General features: G+C 44.3%; 1 protein-coding gene across 6 annotated transcripts in view; it reads right to left on the minus strand.

Annotated features, from left to right (window-relative positions):
- Positions 1-9,702: 9,702 nt before the first annotated feature.
- LOC139385505 (EH domain-containing protein 2-like) overlaps positions 9,703-18,792 on the minus strand; it is a 29,580-nt gene continuing 20,490 nt past the window's right edge. For 2 of the 6 annotated variants that reach the window (XM_071130619.1, XM_071130622.1), the window contains 5 exons: positions 18,021-18,154; positions 16,339-16,562; positions 13,508-13,696; positions 13,127-13,288; positions 9,703-11,228 (listed from right to left, as the gene is read on the minus strand). In XM_071130619.1, the coding sequence (XP_070986720.1) occupies positions 10,677-11,228; positions 13,127-13,288; positions 13,508-13,696; positions 16,339-16,562; positions 18,021-18,154 (1,261 nt within the window). In that variant the 3' untranslated portion in view covers positions 9,703-10,676. Of the gene's footprint in view, positions 11,229-13,117; positions 13,289-13,507; positions 13,697-16,338; positions 16,563-18,020; positions 18,155-18,792 lie in introns of all 6 variants that reach the window. The other 4 variants (XM_071130623.1, XM_071130620.1, XM_071130618.1 and 1 more) reach the window with 3 other exon arrangements.

Below are 18,792 nucleotides of genomic sequence, written 5' to 3' on the forward strand. Positions count from 1 at the left end.
AGGCCAAAACCTAGGAAGAAACCTAGAGAGGAACCAGGCTATGTGGGGTGGCCAGTCCTCTTCTGGCTGTGCCGGGTGGAGATTATAACAGAACATGGCCAAGATGTTCAAATGTTCATAATTGACCAGCATGGTCAAATAATAATAATCACAGGCAGAACAGTTGAAACTGGAGCAGCAGCACGGCCAGGTGGACTGGGGACAGCAAGGAGTCATGATGTCAGGTAGTCCTGAGGCATGGTCCTAGGGCTTAGGTCCTCCGAGAGAGAGAGAAAGAAAGAGAGAAAGAGAGAATTAGTTGAGGGCATACTTAAATTCACAAAGGACACCGGATAGGACAGGAGAAGTACTCCAGATATAACAAACTGACCCTAGCCCCCCGACACATAAACTACTGCAGCATAAATACTGGAGGCTGAGACAGGAGGAGTCAGGAGACACTGTGGCCCCATCCGAGGACACCTCCGGACAGGGCCAAACAGGAAGGATATAACCCCACCCACTTTGCCAAAGCACAGCCCCCACACCACTAGAGGGATATCTTCAACCACCAACTTACCATCCTGAGATAAGGCTGAGTATAGCCCACAAAGATCTCCACCACGGCACAACCCAAGGGGGGGCGCCAACCCAACTACAATGGTATTTACTAAGATAATATTATTACTAAAATAGTTTCTAAAAGTATTTTAGGCTACCCTACCCTAGTATTAGGGGTTAGGGTTAAGGCTAAAATAAGTTACACCTAGGGTTAGGGGTTAGGGTTAAAATAGGTCATACGTAGGTTTAGGGTTTAAGGCAACAACAAAAAACAGTATGGGTTTAGAGCTCTCTTTCCCATCCATGTGGCCTTCTGCAGGTACTACATACCTCATTCGAAACTTTTAAAATATATATTTTTATTATTATTATGGACACAAATTCAAAAACAGAAATATACAAACAAGAGTACACAAATCTAACAGGGGTATTACATATTGAGATACATTTTCAATTTGTCAAACTTTCATGGTGCTTATTGCTTTTTTGTTTTTATATTTACTGATAGAATTTAAATATTATTTTGAAATTATCTTAAATAATATACAGAAGGATAGGCCAACAAGTGATAGGTTTCAGTAGGATTGGATTTTTATCAATGTTATCAACTGTACTGCAGGGGTGGAATGTAAATCACAGAAAATGTAGGTTGTGGTGGCAGGTGTGTGAGACTTGACATCAGAAGAGTTACAGGGTGTGTTAAGTGGTGGTGTCACATCCTTTCAGGTTGTTGGCCTGAGGTAGGACTCAATATATTTAAATAGTGGAGTAGGGTGGTGTTATTTTTTTATACACTGCTCCAAAAAATTAAGGGAACAGTAAAAATAACACATCCTTGATCTGAATGAATGAAATATTCTTATTAAATACTTTTTTCTTTACATAGTTGAATGTGCTGACAACAAAATCACACAAAATTTGTCAATGGAAATGAAATTTATCAACCCATGGAAGTCTGGATTTGGAGTCACACTCAAAATTAAAGTGGAAAACCTCACTACAGGCTGATCCAACTTTGATGTAATGTCCTTAAAAAACAAGTCAAAATGAGGCTCAGTAGTGTGTGTGGCCTCCACGTGCCTGTATGACCTCGCTACAACGCCTGGGCATGCTCCTGATAAGGTGGCGGATGGTCTCCTGAGGGATCTCCTCCCAGACCTGGACTAAAGCATCCGCCAACTCCTGGACAGTCTGTGGTGCAACGTGGTGTTGGTGGATGGAGCGAGACATGATGTCCCAGATGTGCTCAAATTGATTCAGGTCTGGGGAACGGGCGGGCCAGTCCATAGCATCAATGCCTTCCTCTTGCAGGAACTGCTGACACACTCCAGCCACATGAGGTCTAGCATTGTCTTGCATTAGGAGGAACCCAGGGCCAACCGCCCCAGCATATGGTTTCACAAGGGGTCTGAGGATCTCATCTCGATACCTAATGACAGTCAGGCTACCTCTGGCGAGCACATGGAGGGCTGTGCGGCCCCCCCAAAAAATGCCACCCCACACCATGACTGACCCACCGCCAAACCGGTCATGCTGGAGGATGTTGCAGGCAGCAGAACGTTCTCCACAGCGTCTCCAGACGTCACATGTGCTCAGTGTGAACCTGCTTTCATCTGTGAAGAGCACAGTGCGCCAGTGTCGAATTTGCCAATCTTGGTGTTCTCTGGCAAATGCCAAACGTCCTGCATGGTGTTGGGCTGTAAGCACAACCCCCACCTGTGGATGTCGGGCCCTCATACCACCCTCATGGAGTCTGTTTCTGACCGTTTGAGCAGACATATGCACATTTGTGGCCTGCTGGAGGTCATTTTGTAGGGCTCTGGCAGTGCTCCTCCTGCTCCTCCTTGCACAAAGGCGGAGGTAGTGGTCCTGCTGCTGGGTTGTTGCCCTCCTAAGGCCTCCTCCACGTCTCCTGATTTACTGGCCTCTATCCGGGTTGCGCCTCCATGCTCTGGACACTACACTGACAGACACAGCAAACCTTCTTGCCACAGCTCGCATTGATGTCTCATCCTGGATGAGCTGCACTACCTGAGCCACTTGTGTGGGTTGTAGACTCCGTCTCATGCTACCACTAGAGTGAAAGCACCGCCAGCATTCAAAAGTGACCAAAACATCAGCCAGGAAGCATAGGAACTGAAGTGGTCTGTGGTCACCACCTGCAGAACCACTCCTTTATTGGGGGTGTCTTGCTAATTGCCTATAATTTCCACCTGTTGTCTATTCCATTTGCACAACAGTATGTGAAATTTATTGTCAATCAGTGTTGCTTCCTAAGTGGACAGTTTGATTTCACAGAAGTGTGATTGACCTGGAGTTACATTGTGTTGTTTAAGCGTTTCCTTTATTTTTTTGAGCAGTGTATATTTTTTTGTGTGAGTGTAGTGCTAGATGGCAAGGTGTTTGGGTCGGCAGGTAGCCTAGTGATTAGAGCGTTGGGCCCGTAACCGCAAGATCAATTCCCTGGGCTGACAATGTAAAAAATATGTAATTCTGCCCCTGAACAAGGCAGTTAACCCACTGTTCCTAGGCTGTCATTGTAAATAAGAATTTGTTCTCAACTGACTTGCCAAGTTAAATAAAGGCTAATTAAAACATGTATTTTTTTCCAAGCGAAGTATTAGGGAGTTGTACTCCAGTCTAGTAGGTGGCGGTAATGCAACATATATTGGATGCCAACTGCCAATAAACCTCATCGAAGAAGCATATACTTTTCAATCTGTTTTAGGAATATACAATTGTCCTGGCTAATCTTTGAAAACAAGTTGGTTGACGTTAGTTTAGCTAGCTGGCTATCGAACAAATTCACAACAAACAGACCATTTAATTGAGGGTTAATTAACCAAATATTGTAATAGCTGTGGTAAACACGTTCCAGCAGGTATATCTCACTGGTCATCCCCAAAGCCGACACCTCATTTGGCCGCCTTTCCTTCCATATCTATGCTGCCAGTGACTGGAACGAATTGCAAAAATCGTTGAAGTTGGAGACTTTTATTTCCCTCACCAACTTTAAACATCAACTATCTGAGCAGCTAACCGATCACTGCAGCTGTACATAGTCCATCTGTAAATAGCCCACCCAATCTACCTACCTCATCCCCATACTGTTTTTATCTTATTTACTTTTCTGCTCTTTTGCACAACAGTAGCTCTACTTGCACACTGCTTTGCTTTATCTTGCCCAGGTCGCACTTGCAAATAAGAATGTGTTCTCAACTAGCCTACCTGGTTAAATAAAGGTGAAATAAAAAAAACTGAAAAAAACGTGGGGTGTTGGGTTGAGATTGACACAGAGACAGGGAGGCTTTAGTCCGTAAAAACGACTTTACTAAGACAGAAAATATGTATATATCAAAGAAACAACTTAGGTTTTGCTCTGTCTTCCTTCTCTCTCGACTGGTGTCCGTCTCTCTCCCTTCTCTCTCTTAACTGGTGTCCGTCTCTCTCCCTTCTCTCTCTTAACTGGTGTCCGTCTCTCTCCCCGTTTCCTCTCGAAGTGTGCCACCTTGCTCCTTTTATTTGGCCTCCACGGCTGGTTCGCCCTTTCCTCTAATTACCTCCACTTAGAGCTGTCCGTGTCGGGGTGTCCAGCTCCCGTATCCCCAGCAGAGGGAGCTAACGTCGCCTCACATACCTCCCCTCTATTACCATCCCCCGGGTAGACCTCCTGGGATACCACATAAGATTGAGCTTGTTCAAAATTTCTCCACATTTGTTTGGATTTTTCTTGTTGCATATAGCCCCGCGGTCTCTTTCAATACAGACACCATGGGGATTCTGCTAAATGTACGACACTTACCGCCTGGAATACGTTAAGCAACTGTCGTAAAACAGCGCTGTTGCTAAAGTAACTTCTTCGTTCTAATTCAAATCAACCAAATTGTATTTGTCACATACACATGGTTAGCAGATGTTAATGCGAGTGTAGCAAAATGCTTGATAAAGATGGCAGCAGTGGGATATAAACCCTCCATAGAGACTGGAGCCTTAATCCAGCACCTTAGACCGCTCGGCCAAACTACCCAGCTCTACCTAGTACAAACTGGGACAAACTGTGCATTCGAGCCTCCTACAGGCAGACACAAAAAAACGTTGTATTTCTGAGAAAGGAAAATGTGAAATACTGTCTATCCTAGGTAGTTTCCATACGTTTCATCCTTCACGGGGCGTCCTAGTGAGGAATTCCCCATGTATGCATCAAGTGAAGTAGCTGTAGACCCCTGTTTAGTGGGCTGTTGTTTGGGTCCATCCTGGTCCTCCTATGCTGTAGTCTTGACAGCAGTGTTCCAGTGTTAAGCAGTGACTTTTAGGGTTCAGTGGGAATGTCACGTAGCATGTTTTTTGTTGTTGTTGTGAAAATACATTTTCCATCATTAACTACTTTAAAGCAACTAAATACTTTTGATAATAGTGTTTAACTGTCTGTAATGTGCATAACCAAATAACTATCCTCTTGTCAAAGTGGGGATTGAATTCGCTCTAGCGGTGTTATACATGGCAAAGACTTGTTTTAATATCCACATTGGAAGCTAATCAAAATTCCTCTGTCACTGAAATATCTCATGAGAAATGTCAAGACATCTACTCCACATTACTGTAATGTTGGAAAGCCACACTGTGCAGTCATCAACACTGCCTGTTGATCTGATTAGGAAATCTCTCTCTGTCTCGCGCCCACACACACAAATAACAGATTTTGGGGTGTGGCCTAAACATCTGGGGGAAAGGAAAAGTCCAAATAGGGGAATGTTGTTAATTTGAATGTTTTATCATAAATGTAGTGTCTAGAGGCTGAGCTGCAGCTGAAGGAAACTTAGCGGACCGAGGAAAGCTGATATTAATAGTTCTCAGGCCAGCCCACCACATTCCTGGCATGTGAGTCACACTGTACACTGGGAGGGTGGGGAAACCTATGTACAGACATTGAGAAAGGTCACCGTAGGCAGACCTGCCTCTCGAGAAGATGTGCACACTGCCCACAAAATAAGGTGGAAACTGAGCTGCACTTCCTAACCTCCTGCCAAATGTAAGACCATAGAGACACATATTTCCCTCAGATTAGATTATACAGAACCACAAAGAATTTGAAAACAAATCCAGCCAGAGTGAAATTCTCAACCTCCAAAGAGAAAACAAGACACTCACAGCCAAGGTAAAAATACACAATTCCAACATGGATTGTCTACTCAGGGAACACAGGGTGATGAAGGAGACGCTACTAGACATACAAAGTCGTAGCATGCGTGAAAATCTATTTTTTTATGGTATTCCTGAGGACGCGTCCAATAATCCAGAGGGCGCGATCAGAGAATTCATGCAATCTGCCTTGAAACGTCCTATAGAGACTGTAAACAAGGTGGCTTTCCACCGAGAACATAGACTTGGCGCTCAGAGCTACAAGACCAAGGGTCCCCGACCGATCATCGCAAAATTTGAACACTACCAACAAAAGGAGCTGATCAAAAGCAGGGGAAGGGAGCTTCAAGGGACCAAATTCAGTCTCAATGACCAATTTCCAAAGGACATAAATGAACGTCATAAGAGTCTGTATCCGGTACAAAGACAAGAAAGGAAGGATGGTAGGCGTGCCTTTATCATTGTAGACAAACTCTTTATAGATGGACAGCTATTCTGAGACAGCTCCATAACACCGTGGCTGTACTAAATTATACAGGGACTTTAGGTTTTTAAAAAATAAGGTATGGGAAGTTTAAAATATCTGAACATTATGAAGTGGAAATGAACACACATGTACTCACCTACATGTATGCTTACACATACGGACACACACACACACACACACACACACACACACACACACACCTGATCTCGCTCTCTTCTCTCACTCTCTCTCTTTTTTCTATTGTCGATAACTGTTTTATAATTTAATGTTTTATTTTTGTATATATTTGTCTACAAGTTTCTATAGGTTTACAACAAGCAAGGGGAAGATATCAGAATAGGGGCATTGGGGAATAATAACAGTGTACGGAATACATTTGTACTGTAGTGAAGCCGTCTCTAGAGTAAAGTCTCTTTCATGAACATGTGAAATGTCAATTGCTATGGAAATGCTGGGGAGTGTTTTTCAATTAAAGGTAATTATGATGCAACTGTCACGTTCTGATCTTAGTTCCTTCATTTATGTCTTTGTGTCAGTTTGGTCAGGGCGTGAGTTGGGGTGGGTAGTCTATGTTCTTTTTTCTATTCTTGTGTTACGTGTTAGGTGTGTTCGTGCTCCGGACCTGGTACCCTGTGTTTTGGGTTGGTCCATATTTTTTCCGCCCTGTGTTTTGGGCATTGCTTTTGGTGCCATATTAAAGTGCACTTCTCCCTGTGGAACTCTCTGCGCCTGATTCTTCCCTCACGCACCTAGTCAGCAGTTACAGAATCTCCCACCACAACCAGACCAAGCAGCGTGGTAACCAGGAGCAGAGGGTTCTGGACACCTGGACATGGGAGGGGATTTTGGACAGAACGGAACCCTGGGCGCAGGCTGGGGAATATCGCCACCCCAAGGCAGAGCTGGAGGCAGCAAAAGCTGAGCGGTGGCGATATGAGGAGGTAGCACGGCAGTGCGACAGGCACGAGAGGCAGCCCCAAAAATATGTTTTGGGGTTGCATACTGTCAAGCACACGGTGTTGCCAGTACGCGCTCATAGCCCGGCAGGCTATAGGCCAGCACCACGCAAATGCCATGCCAGAGTAGGCATCCAGCAAGGGCGTGTGTTGTGCCAGCCCTGCGTGTTTGGTCTCCAGTACGTCGTTTCGGCCCAGGGTATCCTGCGCCGGCGCTGCGTGCTGTGTCTCTGGGGCGCTGGGAGGGTGCAGTGTGTCCTATGCCTGCGCTCCGCCCGTGCCGGGCGAATGTGGGTATTGAGCCTAAGGGAGAAGTGGAGTGGTCTGCACCAGATCTCCAGTGCTCACCCACAGCCCGGTTCAACCTGTGCATGCACTCTGGAGGGTCTGGGCTAAAGGGGTCATCAAGCCTAGAGGAGTGGTGCCAAGGCTGTGCACCAGGGCTCCAGTGCTCCCCCACAGCCCGGTCCATCCGGTGCCTCCTCCACGCACCAGGCATTCAGGCATCCTGAAGGTCTCCCCAGCCTGGTGGGTCCTGTGGCAGCCCCACGCACCAGTCTGTCTCTCCGTCTCTCTGCAACAAATTATCTAATCACTATGGTAGGAGACTATAATACAGTAAAGTAATACAATACCAGCAACAGTGTGTGAAAACCTTGTGAAGACTTACAGAAAACGTTTGACTTCTGTCATTGCCAACAAAGGGTATATAACACGGTATTGAGATAAACTTTTGTTATTGACCAAATACTTATTTTCCACCATAATTTGCAAATATATTCATTAAAAATCCTACAATGTGATTTTCTGGAATTTTTTTTCCCTCATTTTGTCTGTCATAGTTGAAATTACAGGCCTCTCTCATCTTTTTAAGTGGGAGAACTTGCACAATTGGTGGCTGACTAAATACTTTTTTGCCCCACTGTACCTCTAATTTAACTAATTACTTTATATGGATTATTATTGTAACAAATTCACGGATGTGGTCAAATTATATGATACAGCCTGTCAAGATATGTGGCATTAATTCACAATGGAAATACAATTAAATCGATAAATTATTGAATTACTCCACACGTAATGTCTAATGCCATCTAAATGTTTGAGTTGAATAGTGCTCCATGTACAATATCATTGGTAATTTTCCACAGCTGCTCTTCACTCACAGCACAAAGGAGTGATTTATTGCTGTCTACTTATCTTTAGGACAGTGGGCTTCTGAGTGGATCAGGGGTCTAAGACACTGCATCTCAGTGCTATGTGAGGGGCTCCAGAGTGGAGCAGGGGTCTAAGACACTGCATCTCAGTGCTATGTGGGGGGCTCCAGAGTGGAGCAGGGGTCTAAGACACTGCATCTCAGTGCTATGTGGGGGGCTACAGAGTGGAGTAGGGGTCTAAGACACTGCATCTCAGTGCTATGTGGGGGGCTCCTGAGTGGATCAGGAGTCTAAGACACTGCATCTCAGTGCTATGTGGGGGGCTCCAGAGTGGAGCAGGGGTCTATGATACTGCATCTCAGTGCTATGTGGGGGGCTCCTGAGTGGATCAGGGGTCTAAGACACTGCATCTCAGTGCTATGTGGGGGGCTCCAGAGTGGAGCAGGGGTCTAAAACACTGCATCTCAGTGCTATGTGGGGGGCTCCAGAGTGGAGCAGGGGTCTAAGACACTGCATCTCAGTGCTATATGGGGGGCTCCAGAGTGGAGCAGGGGTCTAAGACACTGCATCTCAGTGCTATGTGGGGGGCTCCAGAGTGGAGCAGGGGTCTAAGACACTGCATCTCAGTGCTACGTGGGGTCTCCAGAGTGGAGCAGGGGTCTAAGACACTGCATCTCAGTGCTATGTGGGGGACTCCAGAGTGGAGCAGGGGTCTAAGACACTGCATCTCAGTGCTATGTGGGGGGCTCCAGAGTGGAGCAGGGGTCTAAGACACTGCATCTCAGTGCTATGTGGGGGGCTCCAGAGTGGAGCAGGGGTCTAAGACACTGCATCTCAGTGCTAGAGGTGTCACTACAGACCCTGGTTCGGTCACGGGCTGTATCACAACCGGCTGTGATCGGGAGTACCAAAGGGCGGCGCACAATTGGCACAGCGTCTTCCGGGTTAGGGGAGGGTTTGGCCGGGGTAGGCCGTCATTGTAAATAACAGTTTGTTCTTAACTGACCTTCTTAACCTTAAACAAACATTACATTAAAAATACATTTAAAAAAGGCCCAACCAGGCTGAATTCTTGTCCAATCTGTTTTGATAAACGAGTTCAGATTTGTGCCTACGGATAATTGATGAGGCCCCTGGAGCATCACTTTAATCCACAGATTCAAATGATGTTTCTGTCTATGTTGTTGATTAAAATCACATCAAGTCATCACCACTTGTCAAACATCCACCATTACCTAATCCTCCACCATTACCTAATCCTCCACCATTACCTAATCCTCCACCATTACCTAATCCTCCACCATTACCTAATCCTCCACCATTACCTAATCCTCCACCATTACCTTTCCTTTCTCTAAACACTTATGAATTCAACTTCTTCTCCTCTTCAATCTGAACAAACGGTCAGTGGAGGTCATCAGAACACAGTCCATACAGTTTATTAGGTAATGATAATAATAACATGTAGCTGTTGGGTTAGCTGTGCACAGCAGTCACTGTTTTACATAACAACATTGTTCTCACAGCATATGATATTCATTTGAAACAAATGCCGTTATTTGTCTAGTAAATAGAAAATCAACAGCACTACTCACTAAACAATCCCACCAAAAGCTGAATAGAAGACAGTGACATAGTGTGTGAGGAAAACTATACTAACTATATAAGTGCTGCAATGTTATTGGTTGGACCAGTCCCCTGCAGACAGACAGAGAGATGACTAAACAAGCTTTATACTGTACCTAATGGCAACAGCTGTCAAATACATGAACATAGATTAGTGTACTTGAATATATTCAACATGTGTCTATGTATGTCTGTCTTGATTTGTTAAAACCCCTGCTAAATAGCTCCATGTAAAAGCAAGTCAAATATAGTAAGGCAGCTTTCAGAGCCATGTATAATCAGATCAGTGTGTAATTAGCAGAGTAGAGTAGAGTAGAGTAGAGTAGAGTAGAGTAGAGTAGAGTAGAGTAGAGCGGGCCACTAGCTTTTATTTGACATCACTCAGCAAAACACATTTAGATCCAATTGGAAAAAGGGGACAATGTAGGGGACTAGAAGACAATGTAGGGGACAACGTAGGGGACTGGGGACATTGTAGGGGACTGGGGACAACGCAGGGGACAACGTAGGCGACAATGTAGGGGACTAGGTGACAATGTAGGGGACTAGGAGACAATGTAGGGGACTAGGAGACAATGTAGGGGACTAGGAGACAACGCAGGGTGGCAAAGTAGTGTACAACGTAGGGGACTAGGGGACAAGGTAGGGGACTAGGGGACAACGTAGGGGACTAGGGGACAACGTAGGGGACAACGTGGGGGGCAGTAGTGTGTGTGTCAGCTGTCAGAGGGTTATACTCTCAGCTCCAAAGGGTAGGTTAATGTAGTCTCTCTATATATCAGATCCTTTCTGCCTGCGCTTGGAGGGGGGCACCAGGCGTGCTGGCAGCTCGGGTGGCAGACCATGCCCCTCTAACTTCACCTCGATCAGGTGGCTGGCCAGGGCAAACTCCTCGTCATCCAGCATGCCATCTCGGTCCACATCCGACAGCTTCCAGATCCTCCCCAGGACGGAGTTTGGCAGCCGGGTGCTCACCATCCAGTCCCTGGCCTTGGTGCCACTCAGCTTGCCCTCGTTGGGCGCCAGGTTGTAGAAGATCTCGTCATATTTGGGCTTGTCCTTGGTCACCACCCAGGCCATCTCGCCCCCATCCTCGCCCTCCTTCTCCACATCTCCAAATGGGTCGTTCACCACGAAGGGCCCGGCGCGGGTTCCCAGGAAGGCCCCCCCCTGTACCCCTGGCTGCTCCCCCAGGTTGACCTCCTCCTGGCGCAGCAGGGGCATCAGCTTGGCGATGTCGGATGCCAGCAGCTCGTCCAGAGCAGCCATCAGGGACGGTTTCAGGGGCTTGAACTTACTGAAGTCATGGGTCAACAGCTGCTCCTGGATGGGAACAGAACAGAGCAAACTAGTCAGCCAATCAGTCCATCTGGGAAATTAAATGGCTTGCGAAAGTATTCACCCTCTTGACATTTTTCCTATTTTATTTGTCTTATAAACCTGGAATTAAAATGGATTTTGGGAGTTTGTATCGTTTGATTTACACAACATGCCTACCACTTTGAAGAAGCAAAATATTTTTTCTTGTGAAACAAACAAGAAATTAGACAAACAGAAAACCTGAGCATGCATAACTATTCATCCCCAAGGTCAATACTTTGTAGAGCCACCTTTTGCAGCAATTACAGCTGCAAGTCTCTTGGGGTATGTCTCTATACGCTTGGCACATCTAGCCACTGGGAGCTTTTCCCATTCTTCAAGGCAAAACTGCTCCAGCTCCTTCAAGTTGGATGGTTTCCACTGGTGTACAACAATCTTTAAGTCATACCACATCTTTTTAATTGGATAGGGGTCAGGGCTTTGACTAGACCATTCCAAGACATTTAAATGTTTCCCCTTAAACCACTCGCGTGTTGCTTTAGCAGTATGCTTAGGGTTAGGGTTAGGGTTCATTGTCCTGCTGGAAGGTGAACCTCTGTCCCAGTCTCAAATCTCTGGAAGACTGAAACAGGATTCCCTCAAGAGTATCCCTGTATTTAGCACCATCCATCATTCCTTCAATTCTGACCAGTTTTCCAGTCCTTGCCGATGAAAAACTTCCCCACAGGATGGTGTTCTCGGGGTGATGAGGTGTTGGGTTTGCGCAAAACATAGCACTTTCCTTGATGGCCAAAAAGCTCAATTTTAGTCTCATCTGACCAGAGTACCTTCTCCATATGTTTAGGAAGTCTCCCACATGCCTTTTGGCGAACACCAAACGTGTTTGCTTATTTTTTTCTGTCCACTCTTCCGTAAAGCCCAGCTCTGTGGAGTGTACGGCTTAAAGTGGTCTTATGGACAGATACTCCAATCTCCACTGTGGAGCTTTGCAGCCCCTTTAGGGTTATCTTTGGTATCTTTGTTTCCTCTCCGATTAATGTCCTCCTTGCCTGGTCTGTGAGTTTTGGTGGGCGGTCCTCTCTTGTCAGGTTTGTTGTGGTGCAATATTCTTTCAATTTTGTATTAATGGATTTAATGGTGCTCTGTGGGATGTTCAAAGTTTCAGATTTATTTTTTAGAACCCAACCCTGATGTCCTTCTCCACAACTTTGTACCTGACCTGTTTGGAGAGCTCCTTGGTCTTCATTGCTTGATGATGCCCCTTGCTTAGTGGTGTTGCAGACTCTGGGGTCTTTCAGAACAGGTGTATACATACTGAGCTCATGTGACACATCATGTGACACTTAAATAAAGTCCACCTGTGGCAATCTAACTAATTATGTGACTTCTGAAGGTAATTGGTTGCACCAGATCTTATTTAGGGGTTTCATAGCAAAGGGGGTGAATACATATGCATGCACCAATTTTCCGTTTCAATTTTTTTCAAATAAGTAATTTTTTTCATTTCACTTCACCAATTTGGACTATTTTGTGTATATCCATTACATGAAGTCCAAATAAAATGCAACAAAATAGGAAAACCGCCAAGGGTGATGAATACTTTTGCAAGGCACTGTATGACTTAAAGATGGATTACTGAGGGATGCTGGACTTTTGCTATGGACATTGAGAAGTCTCACCTTTTCATAGAGGGGTCATATTAGTGCTGGACACTGAAACCCAAATAGACTAAATATAAACAATATTTTGAATGTTTATATCAAAATAAAAAATTAAGTTTTAAATTAACAAATGTTTTATACTAGTTATCTAATAAGCGTTAATTGTTTTTATCATGTTGAGTGTTTTCGAATTCATGAAAAAAAAGACAGGCAGAAAGACAGGCAGACAACCAGATAGACCTGCATCTTGGCGCAGTCAGGGAAGTCCCCAGCAGAGATGTGGTGTTGCAGCTGGATCTTGGAGAAGATGACAGGAAGTTGGTAGATCAGGTTCTTCTTCCTGTTGTCCTTCCTGAAGGTTGGCATCTCCTTCTTCAGGTAACTTATGATGTGGGCATGCACCTGGAGGGTGGAGAGAGGGGTGAGGTAGAGAGAAAAAGAGGGGGGGGGATATTAACTTCAGCAAAGCCACTTTCTCCTCAATGTTTCATATCAAACTGAGTCAGACACCTTATTCTTTAGTACCTAGTCAGAAAGGTGTGGTTGCAGATTATATCATAGCATCTAGTAGATGAATGAGACAGATAGAGGGAGGGAGATCCAGAGAGAGAGAGAACCTACCCTGACCAGTCGTGCCCTCTTCACCAGGTCGTTGAGTTTCCTGAGGGCTGCGTTATGGGGAAGGTTCTGGATGTCACTAAACAGATCCTCCTCCTCCAGCTCAAACAGACGACGGTTATCAGGGACCAGCAGGGGTTCAGACCAGAACGACCCGATGTACACCCTCACGACCTCTGGGGTGTTGAACACCTGTCAATCAATTGATGTATCCATGAAGCCCCTTTAACAGTTATCACAAAATGTTATACCCACTACACAACACCCTTTAGGTGATATACCCACTCAACACAACCCTCTAGCATTAAGGCCAAATTCAATGTTTCATCCCCCCCAAAAAGTATATATCTTTTTTATACCTAAAGGGGTCCTTCAATTCAAAATCAAATAGCTATAATTCCATGTGTTAACTTAGTATAACCCCCCTTATACAAAGTGTAATTAATAACTTCACCATGCTCAAAGGGATATTCAATATCTGCTGTTTTCATTTTTTACCTATCTACCCTTCTTTGTGAGGCATTGGAAAACCTTCCTGGTCTTTGTGGTTGAATCTATGTTTGAAATTCACTGCTCGACTGAGGGACCTTACAGATAATTCTATGTGTGGGGGTACAGAGATGAGGTAGTCATTCAAAAATCATGTTAAACAGTATTGTTGCACACAGAGTGAGTACATGCAACTTATTATGTGACTTGTTAAGCACATTTTTACTCCTGAACGTATTTAGGGTTGCCATAACAACTGGGTTGAATACTTATTGACTCAAGACTTTTCAGCTTTTCATTTTTTATTAATTTGTACAAATATCTAAAAACATAATTCCACTTTGACATTATGGGGTATTGTGTTTAGGCCAGTGACACAACAGGTGGAAAACGTCAAGGGGTTTGTACACTTTCTCAAGGAACTGGTTGAATATTTATTGTTCAGTGATTGTTTTGACTATGTATTGGCAGTGGCGATTTTAGCATTTAAATATTGGTGGGGCAAACTCCCAAAATATTTTTGAGATGCATGCCAGCAAAGCCACTACACAACACAATACATTAATTGCACTATAACATTGACAAACGGTGTCCACAAACTGTTAGGGCCTACATAAAGCTGTCCCAATAGCAGAGCTTTCTTTTCAGCACCATGGAGTGAATCCTTACTACACCTGGCTATCAGCGTAGTCTTGTCTGGCAGAGAAACAATTCATTCAGCCTCATTTACTGCCTTTAAAAAAAGCATAGCTGATATGGCTGACATGCTTAAACAAATATGGTCTCTACTGACAGTTGAGATGTACAAACTATGACATAAGGGGACAACAAGCGTGTAAGAGGTAATCCGTAATTTCGATTAAGACATTAATGAGCGAATAACTATTTGTTCAGCACTTTTTAAATGCACTGCGACAGAATTCAGCACATGGGCCATTCTTTACAGTATTCTCCCTGAACACCAAGTCAGAACTGTATGATAAATAAAGGGGGCATATAAACAGACAATGAAAGCTCTTACAATATTCGACGATTACATTTTTCTAAAACAGGTTACATGTGCACCACCAAGTCAGAACAGTAGGCTTAGTTCTGAGGGGGAAAGAAACAAAATTATTAGGGGTTGAGGCACATGAGCTACTAACACAGCCCTGGGCATCTCCAGTCCTCAGGGGCCTGATTGGTGTCACACTTTTGCCCCAGCCCCAGCTAACACTCCAATAATCACCTAATTATGGTCTTCAGTTTAGAATGCAATTAGTTTAAATCAGCTGTGTTGGCTAGGGATGGGGGAAAAGTCTGACACCAATCAGGCCTCCAATCAGGCCTCCAAGGACCATGTCTGTACTAACAGCTTACTACACAACATACAGTTAGTATTACTTTCTTAGCTACAGTACTGATTGTTGGGTTGAATGCGGAAGACACATTTCTGACTAGGTATCCCCCTTCATATCTCCCTGGCATATTACATAATTTATTCAGTAGCAGAAAATAAATTTTTGGACTCACCTTGTTGTGCTGTGCTCACTTGAACAAGAAGGTGGTGTGGCGGTCCTTTGTGGGCAAATTTTATCAACAAACTTTGTCATCAAAGTCTGGCATTCTCTGGATTTATGGTGCTTTCAAGACAACTGGAAACTCTGAAGAAAACAAGGTTGAATCATGACATCAGTGATCTTCAGATCAGAGCTCTAGAAAGAGGCCAGTGTTAACGACTTGGAATACCGAGTTGGATGACTGTTCCCAGTCAGAGCTAATTTTTTTCTTGAACTCACTGAAGTCTGAGATTTCCCAGTTCAGAGTTTCCAGTTGTTTTGAACTTGGCAGAAGTCATGCTGGATTGACTGGATGGCCAATGTATTCAACCTTTTCTGGCCCATGGTGTTGAATGTTTATAATTTTAAGCTTGGAAAAGAGACCCTTAAACCCAGACTTGGACCACACATCCTCTCCACTGAATAGCAGGCTAGTGATTACTTTGCAACACTTGCAGTTAGCCACTGATTCCTTCCAAACCACGTATTGTTGAATTTGCAATTTACTACTTGTTTTGTAATGTTTGTCCAATGGCCAATGAGCACCGGTACGTTTTATCTGTAATATCTCTTCATAATTTCTCTTCATATGACAAGGATTGAAAAGATTTTACCAGTAGATTGTCGACTTGATTCATGATGACAGCTAGCTAAGAATTTGAGAAAGTATGCTGTTGACATGATCAGTCCAATCAAAGCTACGGTTGACCTGCCCTGCGGGTCACCGCTGTGTATAGGTCTGTATCATTTTTACTATGACTGTAGGAAAGTAATTTCCCTTGGGGATGAATAAAGGTCTCCTCTCACCTTGCCCAGAGACCACATTAGAGCTCCGTAGATTCTCATCAGCTGTTGTGTTCCCACCATGTCAGCCTTGTTCAGGACGACGCGCAGTTTCTCCTCATTACCACGCAGCGCTCCGATGGCTTCGGAGAACTCATCACTGATCTCCAACTTGTGGGCGTCGAACAGGAGGATGATACGGTCAACACGCTCTGCAAACCATCGCAGCACCGCTGGGAAGTCATAGCCTGAAGAGAGTTAGGGGTCAGGGAACACAGAGGGTCTCTCAGATTATTCATAGATTATAGTGAAAAATAGATAAATCTTACATTTTTAGATTTGCAACATGGTGAGAACAAAAAATTATGCTGAAAGAAATAATGAATGTTTTTGTAATACACAATGAACTGTAATACACAATGAAGTAGCACCAAGGGTGGAGAAGGGAGGAAAAGGATGGAGGAAGGGAGGAGGAAGGGAGGAGAAGGGTGGAGAAGGGTGGAGGAGAAGGGTAGAAGGAGAAGGGTAGAAGAAGGGAGGAGGAGAAGGGTGGAAGAAGGGAGGAGAAGGATGGAAAAAGGGAGGAGGATAAGGGTGGAGGAAGATATGGGAGGGGTGGAGGAAGAGATGGAAAAGGAAGGGGAGGGTGTATTTATCTATCTGTGTCTTTATCTGTGTGTGTGTGTGTGTCATTATCTGTGTGTGTGTGTGTGTGTCATTATCTGTGTGTGTGTGTGTGTGTGTCTTTAAATCAATCTGTGTGTCTTTATCTCTGTGTGTGTGTCTTTATCTCTGTGTGTGTGCGTCATTATCTATCTATCTCTGTGTGTGTGTGTGTGTCATTATCTATCTCTCTGTGTGTGTGTGTGTGTGTGTGTGTCATTATCTATCTCTGTGTGTGTGTGTGTGTGTGTGTGTGTGTGTGTGTGTGTGTGTGTGTCATTATCTATCTATCTCGGTGTGTGTGTGTGTGTGTGTGTGTGTGTGTCAATATCTATCTATCTGTGTGTGTGTATCTGTGTGTCTTTATCTGTGTGTGTGTGTGTGTGTTTGTCTTCATCTATCTGTGTGTTTGTCTTTCAATCAATCTGTGTGTGTGTGTGTGTGTGTGTGTGTGTGTGTGTGTGTGTGTGTGTGTGTGTGTCATTATCTATCTATCTGTGTGTGTGTGTGTGTCATTATCTATCTATGTGTATCTGTGTGTCTTTATCTGTGTGTGTGTGTCTTTGTGTGTGTGTGTGTGTGTGTGTGTGTGTCTTTGTGTGTGTGTGTGTGTCTTTATCTGTGTGTCTTTGTGTCTTTGTGTGTGTGTGTCTTTATCTGTGTGTGTGTGTCTTTATCTGTGTGTGTCTTTATCTGTGTGTGTGTGTGTTTGTCTTCATCTATCTGTGTGTTTGTCTTTCAATCAATCTGTGTGTGTGTGTGTGTGTCTTTATCTGTGTGTGTGTGTGTGTGTGTGTGTGTGTGTGTGTGTGTGTGTGTGTGTGTGTGTGTGTGTGTGTGTGTGTGTGTGTGTGTCTTTATCTGTGTCTGTGTGTGTGTGTGTCTTTATCTGTGTCTGTTTGTTTGTCTTCATCTATCTGTGTGTTTGTCTTTCAATCAATATCTGTGTGTGTGTGTGTGTGAGTGTGTGTATATATATATATATATATAACTGAACATGTGAGTTAATCGATCTATATTTATCTGTGCGCGTCTCTCCTCACCTTGTCCCGTCCACTCCTGAGCCTTGCTCTTCTCACCTCGTCTCACCCTCTGTTTCGCTCCTGACAGGATCCCCGGCGTGTCGATAATGCTGATGCTCTCCAGGACCTGATTGGGCAGCTGGGCACACTGTAACCTATCACACGACAGTAGAAAAGGGAGCAGACATGCACAACAATCAAAACACCACACCACAATAAAAAAAAATAAAAAACACAGTAAAACAACACAATAACACAAAACAGTTGCACGATACCACACAATAAAAAAAACACAACACTATTACACACCACAAAACTATAACACAACAATAACACTAACACAGAACAATAACACGATAACACAACACAATAAAAAACCACCACAACACAGTAACACGCCACACAATAACACAAAAAAGCACCAACACTATAACAAAACACAACACTAAAACACAATAACAGAACACCACAACATGACAACAAGACAATAACACTACACAATAACACAAGACAATAACACAAGACAATAACACAATGACACAATAACACTACACAATAGCACAATATGAATAAATTAGAGTAATGAACATTATAGTTCACCCACAGGTTCCTTTCAGGTTATTCAAGCCAGGGCAGCTTTCCAACATTCCACTAAACGGCCCCCCCACCCCCTCCCGTCCAGACCCTATCCAGTCCAGCCTCCATCCCGTCCAGCCCCCACCCATCCCGTCCATCAGTTAGCATCAATGGAAAGAATGTGGATAATGTAGGAACACGGTTATTAGCCATCATC

Source organism: Oncorhynchus clarkii, chromosome 27 (assembly GCF_045791955.1).
Source record: "Oncorhynchus clarkii lewisi isolate Uvic-CL-2024 chromosome 27, UVic_Ocla_1.0, whole genome shotgun sequence".
Classification (NCBI taxonomy): Eukaryota; Metazoa; Chordata; class Actinopteri; order Salmoniformes; family Salmonidae; genus Oncorhynchus; species Oncorhynchus clarkii.